We start from the raw sequence: 17117 nt of genomic DNA, 5'->3' as shown, positions 1-17117 counted from the left end.
AGAGACATCACACACTAGCTGTGGAGAAAGAATTGACCCCATTAGATTCAATCCATCATGTCCGCCCCATATTGACTAGTCTATCCCTACTGCTGGGGTAGTGACGGGCTGGCTTGGTTCTGTTCAGAATGCCCAGCTGAGTTATTGAACTCCACTGGTTCCAAAGTATTTCAAAATTCAACATTCTAAAGTGTTGGTTAAATTTAAGGCAGAATTTATGGATCTTTCAAGTTGCTTTTTCAAATCGGAAAAATGACTGATTTATGAACCTCTCTGTTTTTTTCAGAATTCATTAACGAGGGGGGCCAGGGCTACTGTCAGGGGGGATTCAGTGCTGATTTCACCAAGGTAGCACTTCCTCTCAGTTCAGTACCAGAGCTTTATCAACTAATATGGACTAGAAACACATGATCTCATTCTGTCTCTCTCTCAGGATGGGAAAGTGGTGCTTGGAGGACCAGGCAGCTTCTTCTGGCAAGGTACACATCTCAACAACCCCTTGAGACAACAAGTTGTAGTATTCTGAAGTTATTTGTGTGAAACCTGAGAGGATCTTTCCATTCACTCCCTGCTTCCTGTGTCTTCTCAGGTCAGGTGATCTCAGCAGCCAAAGAGGAGATCATCAAGGCTTACTACCCAGGGTACTTCATGCAGTCTGTAGAGGGACAGATCCAGACCAGACAGGCTCAGCTCAAATATGACGACAGCTACCGCGGTAAGACTTTTCCTCTCATAATTCTACCACTCCCCTTACTTTCCACACATGCTGGTTTCCTGTGCAGGCTACTTGAGTCAGAACTAAGATTGGGAAAAATTCTTCTAAATCAAATCAAATCGTTTCCCAATCACCACAATTCTTCTAAATCAAATCGTTTCCCAATCACCACAATTCCTTCTGACCTCTGATAAAAGGTGGACCGATGCATATTTGTTCAAAGTACATGTCTTAATCCCTAGATTACTCTTCAAGAGAAATGAAAGTCCAAGGGCTCTGAACGCTTGATATCATATGACTAATGTCTGCTTTCTTGTGGTCTTGCAGGTTACTCTGTTGCGGTCGGGGAATTCAGTGGAGATGAGGTGGAAGGTAAGAGATCTGAGCCACAGACCTTCACAGGCCTGCACAACAGAGCGCCATTAAAGATATAGAATGTTTACTATACCTGAAGTAAACGCAACTGAACTGGCCTATAAGATTCTGTCCCCCTACTAAGCTGGAAAACTGCAATCTCAGGAATTCTCAGAGTTCGACAGCTGTGACCTTTGTGATATTTCCCTTCCTTAATCTTCCCTTTTTCTGTTTTTCCCCCTGTCTGTGCACCTCTCAGATTTTGTGGCTGGGGTCCCAAAAGGAGTCATGCTATACGGTTTGGTAAGAAAACCTCATCACCACTCTAATTTTGAGAGGAGATTGATTTTGAAAGGGAGGGCTATAGGCTTGGGGGGGAGAAATAGAGCCTGAGATAACGAAAGTAGCCGTAGCTGTGTTTAGTGAAAGTAGAAGTGATGAATACCATATCACTGGCCTACTCTATACATACAGTATGTTGGACCTCAGGGTTTTTTACCATATGTTCTGTGTGTGTGTCTGCGCTCTGCAGGTGTCTGTTTTAAATGGCACTGATCTGAAGTCCATGCTCGACTACACCGGTGAACAGGTGAGCATCCAAACCTCCCCAGCTCTAACTCATTAGGGTTATAACACACATAACCCATTGGTTTTAACTCAAGTGTGGTTTTTCACACAGACTCTGTGGTTCCATAACTTGCTGTTTCTCATGGCAACTCTTAATCTCCTGAGTCTGTGTACTGGAGCACTGATGATATAAGCAAAATAATTTCCTTTACAAGTTTCTGTTAACTGGGTTTCAAGCCCTGTGTGGTTTTCTGTAAAACATAATTATTGAAGTAAAAGTGCAGAAGCAATTTTCCCCAAATGAGAAGCATGATTCTTCCTGCGAATGGAATGGAGGTAGCGTGAGCCCCTTTTTAATGGTGCTGATTGGTTCAGCTGAATAAATAAAATCATAGGAGTGTATTTGCTAACCCTGGGAGTCTGGGAATCAAGCTGTTTCTGTGTCTTTGTTACTTCAGATGTGTTTTACAGACAGGACAAATAAGACTAACAAAACAGCTTCAAGTTGGAGCAAGCAAGAACCATCGCTTTTCATTGACCATTTCTTCTCTCTCCTAGTAGTTTCTTCTACTGGATATTTGTATTCAAGTAGATTCACTGTACTTTAGAAGTCCCTTTGCTTAAAAGCAGCTTTTCTATTTTGAGCCTTTTTGAACCCAGATTCATGGCGATGTTCGAGAGTTGTGACGATGATGTACTCTGATGTTTTCTCAGATGGGCTCCTATTTTGGGTATGCTGTGGCCACAGCTGACATCAATAACGACGGGTAAGTACAGTCTAACAGGACAGTCTAACAGGACATTCTCACCATATATTCTCACCCATGAGTTGGGTGGTGGTGGCAAATTGGATTTGTCCAGTAATGTTACGGGACATTTTTTATCAGTAATGAGGGGCGAGTAGGAGTCAGTTCTCACATAGCATTCTCACCATAGGTTCACACCTTGACGAAGGACACGTTTTATGGGAAACTCCAGTCATCTATGTCAAAAAGGCAACTAGGGTTACACAATTCTGGAAACTTAAATACATTTCCCAGTTTTTCCAACCAGGATTTCTGGAAAGTATACAGCATTTTGCCACCCTAGTCTGTACACTACATGCGTCTGTAACCGTGTGTGTTCCTCCCTCCCCTCAGCATGGCTGACCTGTTGGTGGGAGCTCCCATGTATATGACCCGGGGGTCAGACAGTCGACTGGAGGAGGTGGGCCGTATGTACGTCTATCTGCAACGTGGACCCCTGGACCTGGAGCCAACCCTCAACCTGACCGGAACCCAGGTGTTTGGGAGGTTTGGTAGCACCATCGCCGCTCTGGGAGATCTCAACCAGGATGGATACAATGGTGAGAGATGGAGGAGTGGTAGTAAGGGGAGTTTAATGAGAAGAAAAGGATGTTTCACAATCTTGGTTTTGAGATTCTACTACATGTAGTTTTGTCAGTCTCATGCAGTTCATTCAAAGTCCTAGTAGACTGTAAAGTTCTGAGTGATCTCACGGTCTTCTCCTGCTCTCTCCTCTTCTCTGATTGGTAGACGTGGCCATCAGCTGTCCATTCGGTGGAGATGACCAGCAGGGATTGGTTCTCATCTACAATGGATTTGCTGGTGGGCTCAGGGACACGCCCTCTCAGGTCATAGCTGGCCAATGGGCTTCAGGCACTGTGCCCGCAAGCTTTGGATTTGCCCTCCGAGGGGCTAAAGACCTGGACATGAATGGTTACCCAGGTGAGTGACAAAACTAATGTGTTTTGAAGACCTCTCATGCTGCTGATTTTAGCATATTATCAACTTAATACTTTTTTTTTTTTATTTATAAAAATAATAGTAATAATTAGGGTGTAGATCAGCTTTAATATTGCAATATAATTGTGTCCATCATTTCCAATCCCCCATATATATTTTTTTACAGACAGACAGACAGACAGACAGACAGACAGACAGACAGACAGACAGACAGACAGACAGACAGACAGACAGACAGTTGAAGTCGGAAGTTTACATACACCTTAGCCAAATACATTTAAACTCAGTTTTTCACAATTCCTGACATTTAATCCTAGTAAAAATTCCCTGTCTTAGGTCAGTTAGGATCACCACTTTATTTAAAAAATGTGAAATGTCAGAATAATAGTAGAGAGAATGATTGATTTATTTCAGCTTTTATTTATTTCATCACATTCCCAGTGGGTCAGAAGTTTACATACACTCAATTAGTATTTGGTAGCATTGCCTTTACATTCTTTAACTTGGGTCAAACATTTCGGGTGGCCTTCCACAAGCTTCCCACAATAAGTTGGGTGAGTTTTGGCCTATTCCTCCTGACAGAGCTGGTGTAACTGAGTCAGGTTTGTAGGCCTCCTTGCTCGCACACACTTTTTCAGTTCTGCCATCAAATTTTCTATAGGATTGAGGTCAGGGCTTTGTGATGGCCACTCAAATACCTTGATTTTGTTTTCCTTAAGCTATTTTGCCACAACTTTGGAAGTATGCTTGGGGTCATTGTCCATTTGGAAGACCCATTTGCGACCAAGCTTTAACTTTCTGACTGATGTGTTGAGATGTTGCTTCAATATATCCACATAATTTCCTTCCTCACGATGCCATCTATTTTGTGAAGTGCACCAGTCCCTCCTGCAGCAAATCACCCCCACAACATGATGCTGCCACCCCCGTGCTTCATGGCTGGGATGGTGTTCTTCGGCTTGCAAGCCTCCCCCTTTTTCCTTCAAACATAACAATGGTCATTATGGCCAAACAGTTCCAACAGACCAGAGGATATTTCTCCAAAAAGTATGATATTTTTCCCTATGTGCAGTTGCAAACCGTAGTCTGGCTTTTTTATGGCGGTTTTGGAGCAGTGGCTTCTTCCTTGCCGAGCAAGGACTAGATCAGATTATGTCGATATAGGACTCGTTTTACTGTGAATATAGATACTTTTGTACCTGTTTTCTCCAGCATCTTCACAAGGTCCTTTGCTGTTGTTCTGGGATTGATTTGCACTTTTCGCACCAAAGTATGTTCATCTCTAGGAGACAGAACGCGTCTCCTTCCTGAGCGGTATGACGGCTGAATGGTCCCATGGTGTTTATACTTGCATACTATTGTTTGTACAGATGAACATGGTACCTTCAGGCGTTTGGAAAATGGTCCCCTTGGATGAACCTCCAATTGATTCAAATTATGTCAATTAGCCTATCAAAAGCTTCAAAAGCCATGAAATAATTTTCTGGAATTTTCCAAGCTGTTTAAAAGCTGGAATGCTTTTCCAACAGTCTCGAAGGAGGTCCCACATATGCTTAGCACTTGTTGGCTGCTTTTCCTTCACTCTGCGGTCCAACTCGTCCTAAACCATCTCAATTGGGTTGAGGTTGTGTGATTGTGGGGGCCAGGTCATCTGATACAGCACTCCATCACTCTCCTTCTTGGTCAAATAGCCCTTACACAGCCTGGAGGTGTTTTGGGTCATTGTCCTGTTGAAAAACAAATGATAATCCCACTAAGCACAAACCAGATGGGATGGCGTATCGCTGCAGAATGCTGTGGTAGCCATGCTGGTTAAGTGTACCTTTTGAATTCTAAGTAAGTCACAGACAGTGTCACCAGCAAAGCATCATCACACCACCTCCTCCATGCTTCAAGGTGGGAAAAACACATGCCGATATCATCCGTTCACCTACTCTGCGTCTCACAAAGACACAGCGGTTGGAACCAAAAATCTCCAATTTGGACTCATCACACCAAATGACAGATTTCCACCGGTCTAATGTCCATAGCTCGTGTTTCTTGTCCCAAGCAAGTCTCCTCTTCTTATTGGTGTCCTTTAGTAGTGTTTTTTTGCTGAAATTTGACCATGAAGGCCTGATTCACTGAACAGTTGATGTTGAGATGTGTCTTACTTGAAATCTGAAGCATTTATTTGGGCTGCAATTTCCGAGTCTGGTAACTCTAATCAAATCAAATTTATTTATATAGCCCTTCGTACATCAGCTGAAATCTCAAAGTGCTGTACAGAAACCCAGCCTAAAACCCCAAACAGCAAGCAATGCATGTGAAAGAAGCACGGTGGCTGGGAAAAACTCCCTAGGAAAAACTCCTGAGAAAGGCCAAAAACCTAGGAAGAAACCTAGAGAGGAACCAGGCTATGAGGGGTGGCCAGTCCTCTTCTGGCTGTGCCGGGTGGATATTATAACAGAACATGGTCAAGATGTTAAAATGTTCGTAAATGACCAGCATGGTCAAATAATAATAATCATAGTAATTGTCGAGGGTGCAACAAGCACGTCCGGTGAACAGGTCAGGGTTCCGTAGCCGCAGGCAGAACAGTTGAAACTGGAGCAGCAGCATGGCCAGGTGGACTGGGGACAGCAAGGAGTCATCATGCCAGGTAGTCCTGAGGCATGGTCCTAGGGCTCAGGTCCTCCGAGAGAAAGAAAGAAAGAGAGAAAGAGAATTAGAGAGAGCATATTTACATTCACACAGGACACCGGATAAGACAAGAGAATACTCCAGATGTAACAGACTGACCCTAGCCCCCCGACACATAAACTACTGCAGCATAAATACTGGAGGCTGAGACAGGAGGGATCAGAAGACACTGTGGCCCCATCCGATGATACCCCCGGACAGGGCCAAACAGGCAGGATATAACCCCACCCACTTTGCCAAAGCACAGCCCCCACACCACTAGAGGGATATCTACAACCACCAACTTACCGTCCGAAGACAAGGCCGAGTATAGCCCACAAAGATGTCCGCCACGGCACAACCCAAGGGGGGGGCGCCAACCCAGACAGGAAGACCACGTCAGTGGCTCAACCTACTCAAGTGACGCACCCCTCCCATGGACGGCATGGAAGAACACCAGTAAGTCAGTGACTCAGCCCCTGTAAAAGGGTTAGAGGCAGAGAATCCCAGTGGGAAGAGGGGAACCGACAAGGCAGAGACAGCAAGGGCGGTTCGTTGCTCCAGCCTTTCCGTTCACCTGCACACTCCTGGGCCAGACTATACTTAATCATAGGACCTACTGAAGAGATAAGTCTTCAGTAAAGACTTAAAGGTTGAGACTGAGTCTGTGTCTCTCACATGGGTAGGCAGACCATTCCATAAAAATGGAGCTCTATAGGAGAAAGCCCTACCTCCAGCCGTTTGCTTAGAAATTCTAGGGACAATTAGGAGGCCTGCGTCTTGTGACCGTAGCGTACGTGTAGGTATGTACGGCAGGACCAAATCGGAAAGATAGGTAGGAGCAAGCCCATGTAATGCTTTGTAGGTTAGCAGTAAAACCTTGAAATCAGCCCTTGCCTTAACAGGAAGCCAGTGTAGGGAGGCTAGCACTGGAGTAATATGATCACATTTTTTGGTTCTAGTCAGGATTCTAGCAGCCGTATTTAGCACTAACTGAAGTTTGTTTAGTGCTTTATCCGGGTAGCCGGAAAGTAGAGCATTGCAGTAGTCGAGCCTAGAAGTAACAAAAGCATGGATTAATTTTTCTGCGTCATTTTTGGACAGAAAGTTTCTGATTTTTGCAATGTTACGTAGATGGAACTTATCCTCTGCAGCAGAGGTAACTCTGGGTCTTTTTTTTCTGTGGCGGTCCTCATGGGAGCCAGTTTTGTCATAGTGCTTGATTGTTTTTGTGACTGCACTTAGATTTGAATCTGGTGTTGTTTTGCATATTACTTCATAAATAATGTTACCAGCAGCATACCACCCTGCGTCCCACTGCTGGCTTGCTGCTGAAGCTAAGCAGGGTTGGTCCTGGTTGATTGCTAGATGGGAGACCAGATGCTGCTGGAAGTGGTGTTAGAGGGCCAGTAGGAGGTACTCTTTCCTCTGGTCTAAAAAAATATCCCAGGGCAGTGATTGGGGACATTGCCCTGTGTAGGGTGCTGTCTTATGGATGGGAAGTTAAATGGGTGTCCTGACTCTCTGTGGTCACTAAAGATCCCATGGCACTTATTGTAAGAGTAGGGGTGTTAACCCCAGTGTCCTGGCTAAATTCCCAATGTGGCCCTCATACAATCAGTCACCTAATCATCCCCAGCTTACAATTGGCTCTTTCATCCCCTCTCCCCTGTAACTATTCCCCAGGTTGTTGCTGTAAATGAGAATGTGTTCTTAGTCAGCTTCCCTGGTTAAAAATAAATGTGCCATGGAATCAGTGCATCAAAAATCTCTTCCCACTATTTTGCAATCTATATGGCACCGATATGGCACAGCTGTTTGGTCCTTCAATGAAACTGGTATACTTTATTTATCACAATTTTCTTTAAACTGTTTTGGTCTTGTTGTTTACTTGTAGTCCAGGAACTTGATGAAATGTATTTTCTTGACAGATCTTATTGTTGGTGCTTTTGGAGTTGACAAGACAGTTCTGTACAGGTAATACTCACTCATAGCTTCCTATCTGTTCATCTATTGAGTGATGTCTAATACAAGTCTAGTTAAGAGGTTTACCAAAAGGTGTGCCTCTACCATTTGTTAACCTGGCTTCTGTTCCCATTTATTGTACCACAGATCCCGGCCCATCGTCAACACCAGTGCCTCCCTGACTGTCTACCCCACCATGATCAACCCTGAGGAGAAGAGTTGTTCAGTCAACAACGGCAACACCACTATCCCTGTCTCCTGGTAAGTTCTGCAGCATACCTGCCTCCTGGTACGTATTGCAGCATACGTGTCTCCTGGTAAGTACTGCAGCATACCTGTCTTCTGGTAAGTACTGTAGCATACCTGCCTCCTGGTACGTATTGCAGCATACGTGTCTCCTGGTAAGTACTGCAGCACACCTGTCTTCTGGTAAGTACTGCAGCATACCTGTCACCTGGTAAGTACTGCAGCATACCTGTCTCCTGGTAAGTAATGCAGCATACCTGTCTCCTGGTAAGTACTGCAGCATACCTGTCTCCTGTTGACTACTTGTCTAGTCTCCTGGGCCTTTATTCTGGGCCTGTATGTAAAGCATCTCGGAGCATGAGTGCTGATCTTGGATCAGGTCCCCCCTTTCGATGTGCTGTCTCTTATACATTATGATCTAAAAGGCTAAACTGGTCCTAGATCAGCACTCATACCCTGAAACTCTTTATAAGTAAGGGCCAGACTTAATTTGCTGAACGTGTTTAACACTTGGCACAACACCAACAGGAAGGAGATCCTCAACACTGGCACTCAGTTGTACTTAGACATGAAGACCCATTGAGAACATATTTACTTGGGAAACAGTCAGTCTTATCTGGTGGTGGTGACCTGTTATCACAGCAACTTCATAACAGATTATATTTCTTCAAAAGGAGAAAAAGTCAAATAAAATGCTGAATAAGGGCATTGTGGCTGTCAGCTATTTTCCCCTTCCGTTAGAATGTGCTGCATGGTATTCCCCATCCAATGGGAGAGGAAACAGAACAGAAGAGGGCTCCTCTAATCTCTGGCTGTGCTGCTCAACATGCTTGACACTGTGCTTGTGTGTTTGCTGCCACCCCCCCCTCTCTAGTCCCCAGATTCATAAAGGAAACTGTTGTGTATACACGTCTTGATTACGCTGCGTTGCCTGGTGATGGGGTGGGATGTAGGTGGGGGTGGAGGGAAGGAGGGGAGTGAGGGGTCAGGAGGTTTGGCAGTGGCTTTTGAATGAGATATTGTTTGGTGGTGGAACACAGCTGGGAAACATCAGGATGTGGAGACTCGTGCGCATGCACACACTCAGACACAAAAAAACCTAGAGACACAGGAGCACAATATATAATGGATATATATCCTAGATATAGACATTCTCTTTCTGTCTCTTTCATTCTCTTTCAAATTTGTTCCTTCCTTTGTTCTGTCTGTACTGTCGGGTTTCGCTCCCTCTTTTTCTCTTGTTCTCTTGATCCCTTTCCCTCGCTCCCTCTCTCCAACCTTCTTTCTTTTCCCGTCAGTGCGAGTTTGGTCGTAGGGCTTGGGGTTTGGGTTGCTGACTCTTGGAAGCTGTGGCTCATGTCATGGGAGTGAGCGAGAGCCCCCGGCCCGTATAGATACAGACACTGATTGACTGTCCTGCCTGTGGGGCAACATGAGATGACGCTCAATTTCATCCTCTTAAACTCTGAGGATGGGGCTTGGGCTGGGGGGGGACACACCATGTTATTAGCTTGGCTGGCTATAGCAGGCAGATGCCTTTCCCAACATTACCCATTGCTCCATATTATACAGTGAAACCCATTACGCTGCTTGTCTTGTAATGTCAGAAAACGGAAGAGTTAGAGTTTAGCCAAAGAGAAGGGGAAGAGAGTGAATGAGTGCTGTGTCTGTGCGTGCATGTCGACTTTTTGCCATGAATGCATATGCTTCCCTCATCATCATGTCTTTGTTATGTTCTCCTCTGTTCTAAACAGTGTCAACCTGAGTTTCTGCCTCTCCGCCAATGGGAAATACCTCCCAGACAACCTAGGTGAGCCAACTGTCCACATCTGCTCCAGATGACATACAATACCATACTTTCAATTGCACACCAATATCAATTTATATAACAAGTTATTGCATGCATGTTGCATGTATGTTGAAGGACTTTGTTGTTGCTCTGTATTGTATCATGACAAAGAGATAAAGAGCAGAGTCAGGGTTCCAGAATCCCCATATCTTCCCTGATCCACTTTTAATGAGTTCCAATCAAAGCACAAGGCTCCTCTTACGCAACCTCAGCAATTATTCCACTAATTACCCCTCTATGCATATGGTTACTCTGCTATTTGTACCATATGGTAAACTAACTACATAGTCTGGATTCTCTATTTGCTTGAGAGTGTGTTTTAATGTCTGATTGATGGTGTGTAAAACAATGGCACATTCATGGTTGTGTCCTGTGTGTGTGTGCGTGTTCCTTTGTGTGTGTGTGTTCCAGACTTCCAGGTAGAGGTGCAGTTGGACCGTCTGAAACACAAGCAGAAGGGAGGGGTGAAGAGGGCTCTGTTTGTAGACTCCCAGCAGACAGTGCTCACGAGGAGTGTGAGGGTGCGGAACAGAGAGCGCGTGTGTCACGACACCAAGATCTATCTGAGGGTAAGTCTCAGACGTGCGCACACACACACACGCACACGCGCGCACACACACACACACACACACTCACACTCTTTCTAATGAACCCTGTCTCTCTCTATCTGACTCCAGGATGATAAGGAGTTCAGAGATAAGCTCTCCTCCATCTACATCTCCCTCAACTTCAGTCTGGATCCTCAGGCAGCGTTCGACTCCCACGGCCTCAGACCCATCCTCAACTACCAGTCCACCGAGCTCATCGAGCAGAAGGTACTTCAATACACCTCCCCCTCTGTCTGACTCTGCCCCCCCCCCCAGCACTGCACTCCTAACCCTGAAGAACGACTCGACGTTAACAGGCCCCGTATATCTACTGAGGTGGAGCACTGCACACGTTTTAATGAACAAGACGTAGTGAAAGACGTGGCTGGAAATCCATTCACTCACTCAGAGCTGATGGTAATGTTTTCGCCTTGACCAGACCTCCACCCTCTCAGAACGACTCAGGCTGCTCTCCTTGTTGATTTCCAAACCGCTCTGCTGGGAAGGGGTCCAGAGGGTCTGGAAAGCAGTTTCAACAAGAGAAATGTGAGGAGTGTGTATGGTACAGTGGAGATGGAGTTGGAGAGTGTTTGACTGCCCCTCCAGGAATAGCTGCTTTCAGCCTGGCTGGGCTGTGTAACGGATCATAGGAGTCGTGTTCCGACCGAGGGCTGCACAGTAAGACCCCGACACACAGGGTTAATGGATATTTCTGGGTGGGGCCGCTGAGGCCCTTCGCTCGCAGCACACAGGCCATGTGCCATCTGGTGTAGATTTGTCTGTATTTTGCCAGTTTTATCCTGGCAGGGAGAGAGAGACGTGAGCAGGACTCAGCGTGTGGGCTGCCTGCCTTCAGCTGTGGCGTGCTGCACCCTATGTGAGCTCAACAATAACCACTGGATTGGATTGGAGTGTTTTGGGAAAGGCCCTGGCTGAGGTTGCAGTTGCCCCCCCCCCTCCATCTTTCTCTCAGTATTTCTCTCTTCTCTCTCAGAGCAGGGCAGTACTGAACCCTGTCATTGGTGTTCCCTTGTCGTATCAAAGCTGCTGGGGCTTCATCAGATGTGGTGTGTTGTACTTACACTCCAACCAAGAGCTAAATACTGAACCCTGATAAAGCTATGTTGTTGTAGTACCGAAACTGAACTTCAGATAACATATTTCATTAATCATTGATACCCAGTGTGAATGTAGGGGATGTCTACTCACTACAGCCTGGATTTAATCAGATACATGATACCTTATTATGGATTCCTCCGTATGGCATCGTTTGTACTGGGCTGGCTGTTGCAGCAAAGGCTACGTACAGGTAACTACCAAAATAATGGAAACACCAACATAAAGCGTCTTAATAGGAAGTTGGGGCACCACGAGTTAGAACAGCTTCAATGCACCGTGAAATGGATTCTACATCTGTCTGGAACTCTATTGGAGGGATGCGGCACCATTCTTCCACCAGAAATTCCATCATCTGGTGTTTTGTTGATGGTGGTGGAAACGTCGTTTCAGCCGCCACTCCAGAATCACCAATATGTGTTAAATTGGGTTGAGATCTAGTGACTGAGACGGCCATGGCATATGGTTTACATCGTTTTTATGATCATCAAACCATTCAGTGACCACTCATGCCCTGTAGATGGGGGCGTTGTCATCCTATGGGGGCATAGCTAAGGTAGCCAAAATAATGGCCTGCCCAGCATTTTTATATGTCACCCTAAGCATGATTGGATGTTAATTGCTTAATTAACTCAGGAACCACACCTGTGTGGAAGCACCTACTTTCAATATACTTTGTATCTCGCATTTACTCAAGTGTTTCCATTATTTTGGCAGTTACATATACATGCTGGCTCACCCCAGTTCTCACACCCTCTGGTTGCTGAGTGAGTCTGAGAGATCACCGAAGCCTCTCTGCATAGTTTAATCGTTTCTCTATAATGTGCTCCACATGTTGCCGTGAAGCCAGAGCAATGGGAACATAATAAAAATGGATCCACAAAACACCACCCTGAGAGTGAAGCTGGAAGCTCCCATGGGTGAATGCCTGATACATTCCGCACACAGGGGCCGTGATTTATTTTCGCTGATATTGACACAGTTATTGAGTGAAACTGTATACTACACATGGTACCCTCAATACACCGACTACACGCTAGTCATCTGGCTTCCCTCTGCTAGTTGTTGTTTAACGGCAGCCAGGATAGGAATCTAAATAGCTTTTACCCTGATTTACTGAGTCTGTATATGGGCCAGCACACGCTGAAGGGGCAGAGTGAGTGAGCTGGTGGTTACTATGGTTACCCCGGCGTCTTAAATTAGAAAGCCTGCCCGTGTAATGACAGGGGAAGCACTGCACTCTCTTTCTAATCTACGTCTATTTATTATCTTCGTCGTCATCTAAGTCATCGTGATCATCACACTGTGATGGAATCACACGGGGAAACTATTACCTACGTCAAGCCTGGGCTTTTCCCTGCTACACAAACACGTTCAGTGGTTACTGGTCACACTTTACTGCTTAGTTCATGTCTTTCTAGTATTTCCACCATAGCCTCTAGCCCTCTATATTACCCCCTCCTCCCCCATGACTCTGTACCAGCTTCAGCCCTTCCCTCCCTCTGGTTCATGTATGGTCCTGCACGCGGAGCGCTGGGTGGCGTCGCGTGTGGCTAGCTTGTGGTCCGCTGCAGAGCGCTGTGGTGTGGACGTCAGCGTGCGGCGCTGGTGGATGTGTGGACAGAGAGCTGCTGGCCTCCCGAGAGAGGCCCTCCTGGCGTACCACTTCTCCTTCTTGTCCTCCTGTCTCTGGGCTGTGTGTGGCGCTGCTCCTGCCTCCTGGTCCACCCGTCCCCTCTCCTGAAGGGAAGCCGGACACTCTATGATGGAGGTGGTTTTGTCATCCTACACACAGTCAGACGGCTTCTCCTGCCTTCTTAACGACCCATTTCACTCTGAGAGGAAGTGAAGTCAGACAGGGGCTGAATTAGGGTTGTTTGTGTCATCACACACGGTCATAGTCACTAACATCCCCCAGAAGATAAGAGCGTTTAACAGGGTTATTATTACCGGTGTTTGGTTTGTAGTGATGACACTTTACTCGGGGGGGGGGGGGGGCTTGGACTAGGAATGTATTAGTCATTCTGGTCTGCACGACATGTCCTATCCCGCTGCAATTACTCCATTGTATGTTTACCACCCAAGCAAAGTGTCTAATTCTGTATGTTAAGTCCAACTGAAAGAAGTGTAGGCCTCATTTTAATGGGAACTGTGCATCCCATGTAAGCTCTGTCACTCTTTAACTTATTCCTCTCCTCCTCTTTCCTGCTCTAGGCCCAGATTCTGCTGGACTGTGGAGAAGACAACATTTGTGTTCCTGACTTAAAGCTGGCGGTGCACGGGTGAGTTATTCCAAAAACCCATGAAAGCCACTAGATCAGGAGAATATATCTACTATCTATGATGAACGGTTGAACTATTCACCCAACTATACAGATGAGTCGGCCTTGTTGTCGTCCTGATCTGATGGATCAATAAAGCTGTGTCATGCTCCACCCGTTTGTTTAGTTTACTACTCTGCTTTGGAAACAGGAAGAAGCGCTGGTCCCTGGTCTAGGTGCGAGGATTGGTTGTCAGGCAGCTGGAGGAAAGAGACACGAGAGATGAAAGGGATTTGTTTTGAACGTATGGAGTGGGAGTTGTGGGCGTTTTTGTGGGCGTTTTTCTCCTAAATAACATGCCCCCTTGCTCTCTTTCTGCCCTCTCATGTTCATATTTGTTTGCGCGCTAATTCCATTTCTCTATTGTAAAAGTCGTCTATCACATACCCTGACTGTACAAAACATTATGAACACCTGCTCTTTCTCTGACATAGACTGACCAGGTGAATCCAGGTGAAAGTTATGATCCCTTATTGATGTCACTTATTAAATCCGCTTCAATCAGTGTAGATGAAGGGGAGGAGACAGGTTAAAGAAGCATTTTTAAGCCTTGAGACAATTGAGACATGGATTGTGTTTGTGTGTGTGTGTGTGTGCCATTCAGAGGGTGAAAGACAAAATATTTAAGTGCCTTTGAACGAGGTATGGTACTCTGCTGGGTTTTTCCATGCTTAACAGTTTCCCGTGTGTATCAAGAATGGTCCACCACCCAAAGGACATCTAGACAACTTGACAAAACTGTGTCAAGCATTGGAGTCAACATGGGCCAGCATCCCTGTGGAATGCTTTTGACACCTTGTAGAGTCCATGCCCCGATGAATTGAGGCTGTTCTGAGGGCAAAATGGAAGGGAGGGTGCGCAACGCAATATTAGGGAGGTGTTTGTACACTCAGTGTATACACCAAGATTTTTTTTCTGTTTATTTGTCTGGGGACGAAAGTAATTATGAGTTGAAATAAGGGATTTCAGTTGAGGAAAATCATAATGCATGAACTACTTTCCTTTGGCAATCAGATGATAGTGCTGCGTTCATCTAAATGCTTTGTTTAATAGTAGCTTGGGGCAAGGGGTCAATTATGAAATTCCCAGCATTGTATCCATCAAAATATTTCTACTGTTTTCCTGCCAAAGCACACAACCTGTACCACCAATGCCCCTCAGGAGAGGTTTTAGGTTTTTGTGGGTTCTTCCAATGTATCCCTTTTTGTTTTCTTTAAAGAGCGTGATGGCTGTTGGAGTCTGACTAGGCTGGCTGGCTGGTTGGCCAATAGAAGATCAGTGTTTGAAATATGGTCCATGTTGCTTTCTCTCTCTGCCTGGTTTTATGAGTTCAGCTCTAATTAGAAGCGTCTGTGTGGCCCTCGTGTGGAATTCCTCTCTCATTGTGTTCAGAAAGAGAGTGAGAGATGGAGGAAGAAATGTGGGGAGGGAGAAAGGGAGGGAGTGGGAGGTGTTTTACATTCCTATTCTGTGCTCTAACGCATGTATGACTTTGTTCCTACATTTGAAAAGTTGTGTGTGAGGGGGATGCAGGGGAAGGGGAGGGGAGAGGGAATTTCCTGAGATGAATCTAAGTGTTTTGGGCTGTGTCCCATTTCGAGAGAGATGAAGCACAGATATCAGGCTATAGCAACAGAACATGCAAGTATGTTAGTGACCAGACACTGCTTTATACTGTATGCACTGTGCACACAGCCTTCACAGTTGTCTCTAGTATAATGGCACCCTCTCCCACCTCTTCCGGGGCTTATTTACACTCGGAGACCCGACACCTCTTGACCTGCCGTCTGACCCGATTAGTAATCAATTTCTGTTTTTTTTGGGGCCCTCAGGGACCGGAAGGAAGCGTACCTAGGTGACGACAACTCACTGACCTTGACTTTCAACGCTCGGAACGAGGGTGAAGGAGGGGCCTACGAGGCTGAGCTGTACGTGGTGCTGCCTCCTGAAGCAGACTACAGTGGTATAGCCCGCAATAACGAGGTGAGAGGAACTACCAAACATTCACCTGAACCCAACACTACTATTAGATGTGAAGTAATTTAAGCCAGTCTATTGGCTCATACGACTTGTGATGGTAGATCTATAAGGAACAGGACTGTTATGGAAGTTATGAAAACACCAAATGGAACCAAATGTTTGTTCTTGGTGTTTGATCTGTAGATCTGTATCTATGATTCTTCTTTGTTGTGTTGTAACCAATGACAAACACATATGAATGTATATGGTTCTAAACCAGCACTCTTTCTCCTCGTTCTCTGTCTCTCTTGGTCTCTCTCTCTCCCCTCTCTCTCTCTCTCTCTCTCTCTCTTCTCTCTCTCCCAGAGCCTGACCCAGCTAACCTGTAGCTACGAGACAGAGAACCAGACCCGCTACCTAAGCTGTGACCTGGGCAACCCTATGAAGTCTGGCACCAGCGTAAGTCAAGGATTCATGTTCTGCTTGCCCTTCTGAAGATTGGTCATGAGTAGGGCCAGGACTATTTCCTGGTTAGGTCACATGGTCCTGGCCCTACTCGTAAGCAATACTCTTCATTGGTTCTGATGAGTGTTGATGGCTGGTGGAATAGCTAGTCTAGCCCTCTGAGATCTGTTAAGTGGTAGAAAAGTAATTGAGGCTAGCACAAAATCAATGTTTCCTAGTGTGTGAAGGAAGGGATTGTGTGTCGTCTAGGGGTTGAGTGGTAGAGAACTGAACTGGACAGGAAAGGCTCTCTTTTCATGTCACAGCAGTGTTCAGAGAGGAAGTTCCTGTCCGGGTAGCAAGAAGCTGTTCTACGTCTCTGCTCTGAGCAGAGGTTCCCTCCTAATGTGCCTGACTGCAGAGGAAGACAGTAAAGTGGACATTGGTGGAGAGGTTAAGAAGGTTTTCTGATAGAATGGTTGTATTCAAAGTGTAAACTAAAATTGAAAAACTTTAGTATGCAACAAACATATAGTATAGATCCTGCCATTGTAGTACCCAATGTGCTGAGGATACTGTAGTTTGCCT

The 17117-nt window shown here is 45.7% G+C and overlaps 1 protein-coding gene across 1 annotated transcript in view; it reads left to right on the top strand.

Moving 5' to 3' along the window:
- Positions 1–17117, top strand: part of itga5 (integrin, alpha 5 (fibronectin receptor, alpha polypeptide)) — a 55198-nt gene that overhangs the window by 26646 nt on the left and 11435 nt on the right. Inside the window, exons 5-21 of the mRNA XM_029722811.1 lie at positions 287–348; positions 434–479; positions 590–715; positions 1043–1087; positions 1329–1372; positions 1602–1658; positions 2351–2403; positions 2776–2981; positions 3172–3363; positions 7974–8019; positions 8155–8268; positions 10008–10063; positions 10514–10671; positions 10780–10917; positions 14020–14087; positions 15959–16109; positions 16452–16544. Coding sequence (XP_029578671.1) covers positions 287–348; positions 434–479; positions 590–715; positions 1043–1087; positions 1329–1372; positions 1602–1658; positions 2351–2403; positions 2776–2981; positions 3172–3363; positions 7974–8019; positions 8155–8268; positions 10008–10063; positions 10514–10671; positions 10780–10917; positions 14020–14087; positions 15959–16109; positions 16452–16544 — 1655 coding nt within the window. The remainder of the gene's footprint in view (positions 1–286; positions 349–433; positions 480–589; positions 716–1042; positions 1088–1328; positions 1373–1601; positions 1659–2350; positions 2404–2775; positions 2982–3171; positions 3364–7973; positions 8020–8154; positions 8269–10007; positions 10064–10513; positions 10672–10779; positions 10918–14019; positions 14088–15958; positions 16110–16451; positions 16545–17117) is intronic.

The sequence above is a fragment of the Salmo trutta genome, chromosome 30, assembly GCF_901001165.1.
Source record: "Salmo trutta chromosome 30, fSalTru1.1, whole genome shotgun sequence".
Classification (NCBI taxonomy): domain Eukaryota; kingdom Metazoa; phylum Chordata; class Actinopteri; order Salmoniformes; family Salmonidae; genus Salmo; species Salmo trutta.
This window is presented reverse-complemented; position numbering and strand designations above follow the sequence as displayed.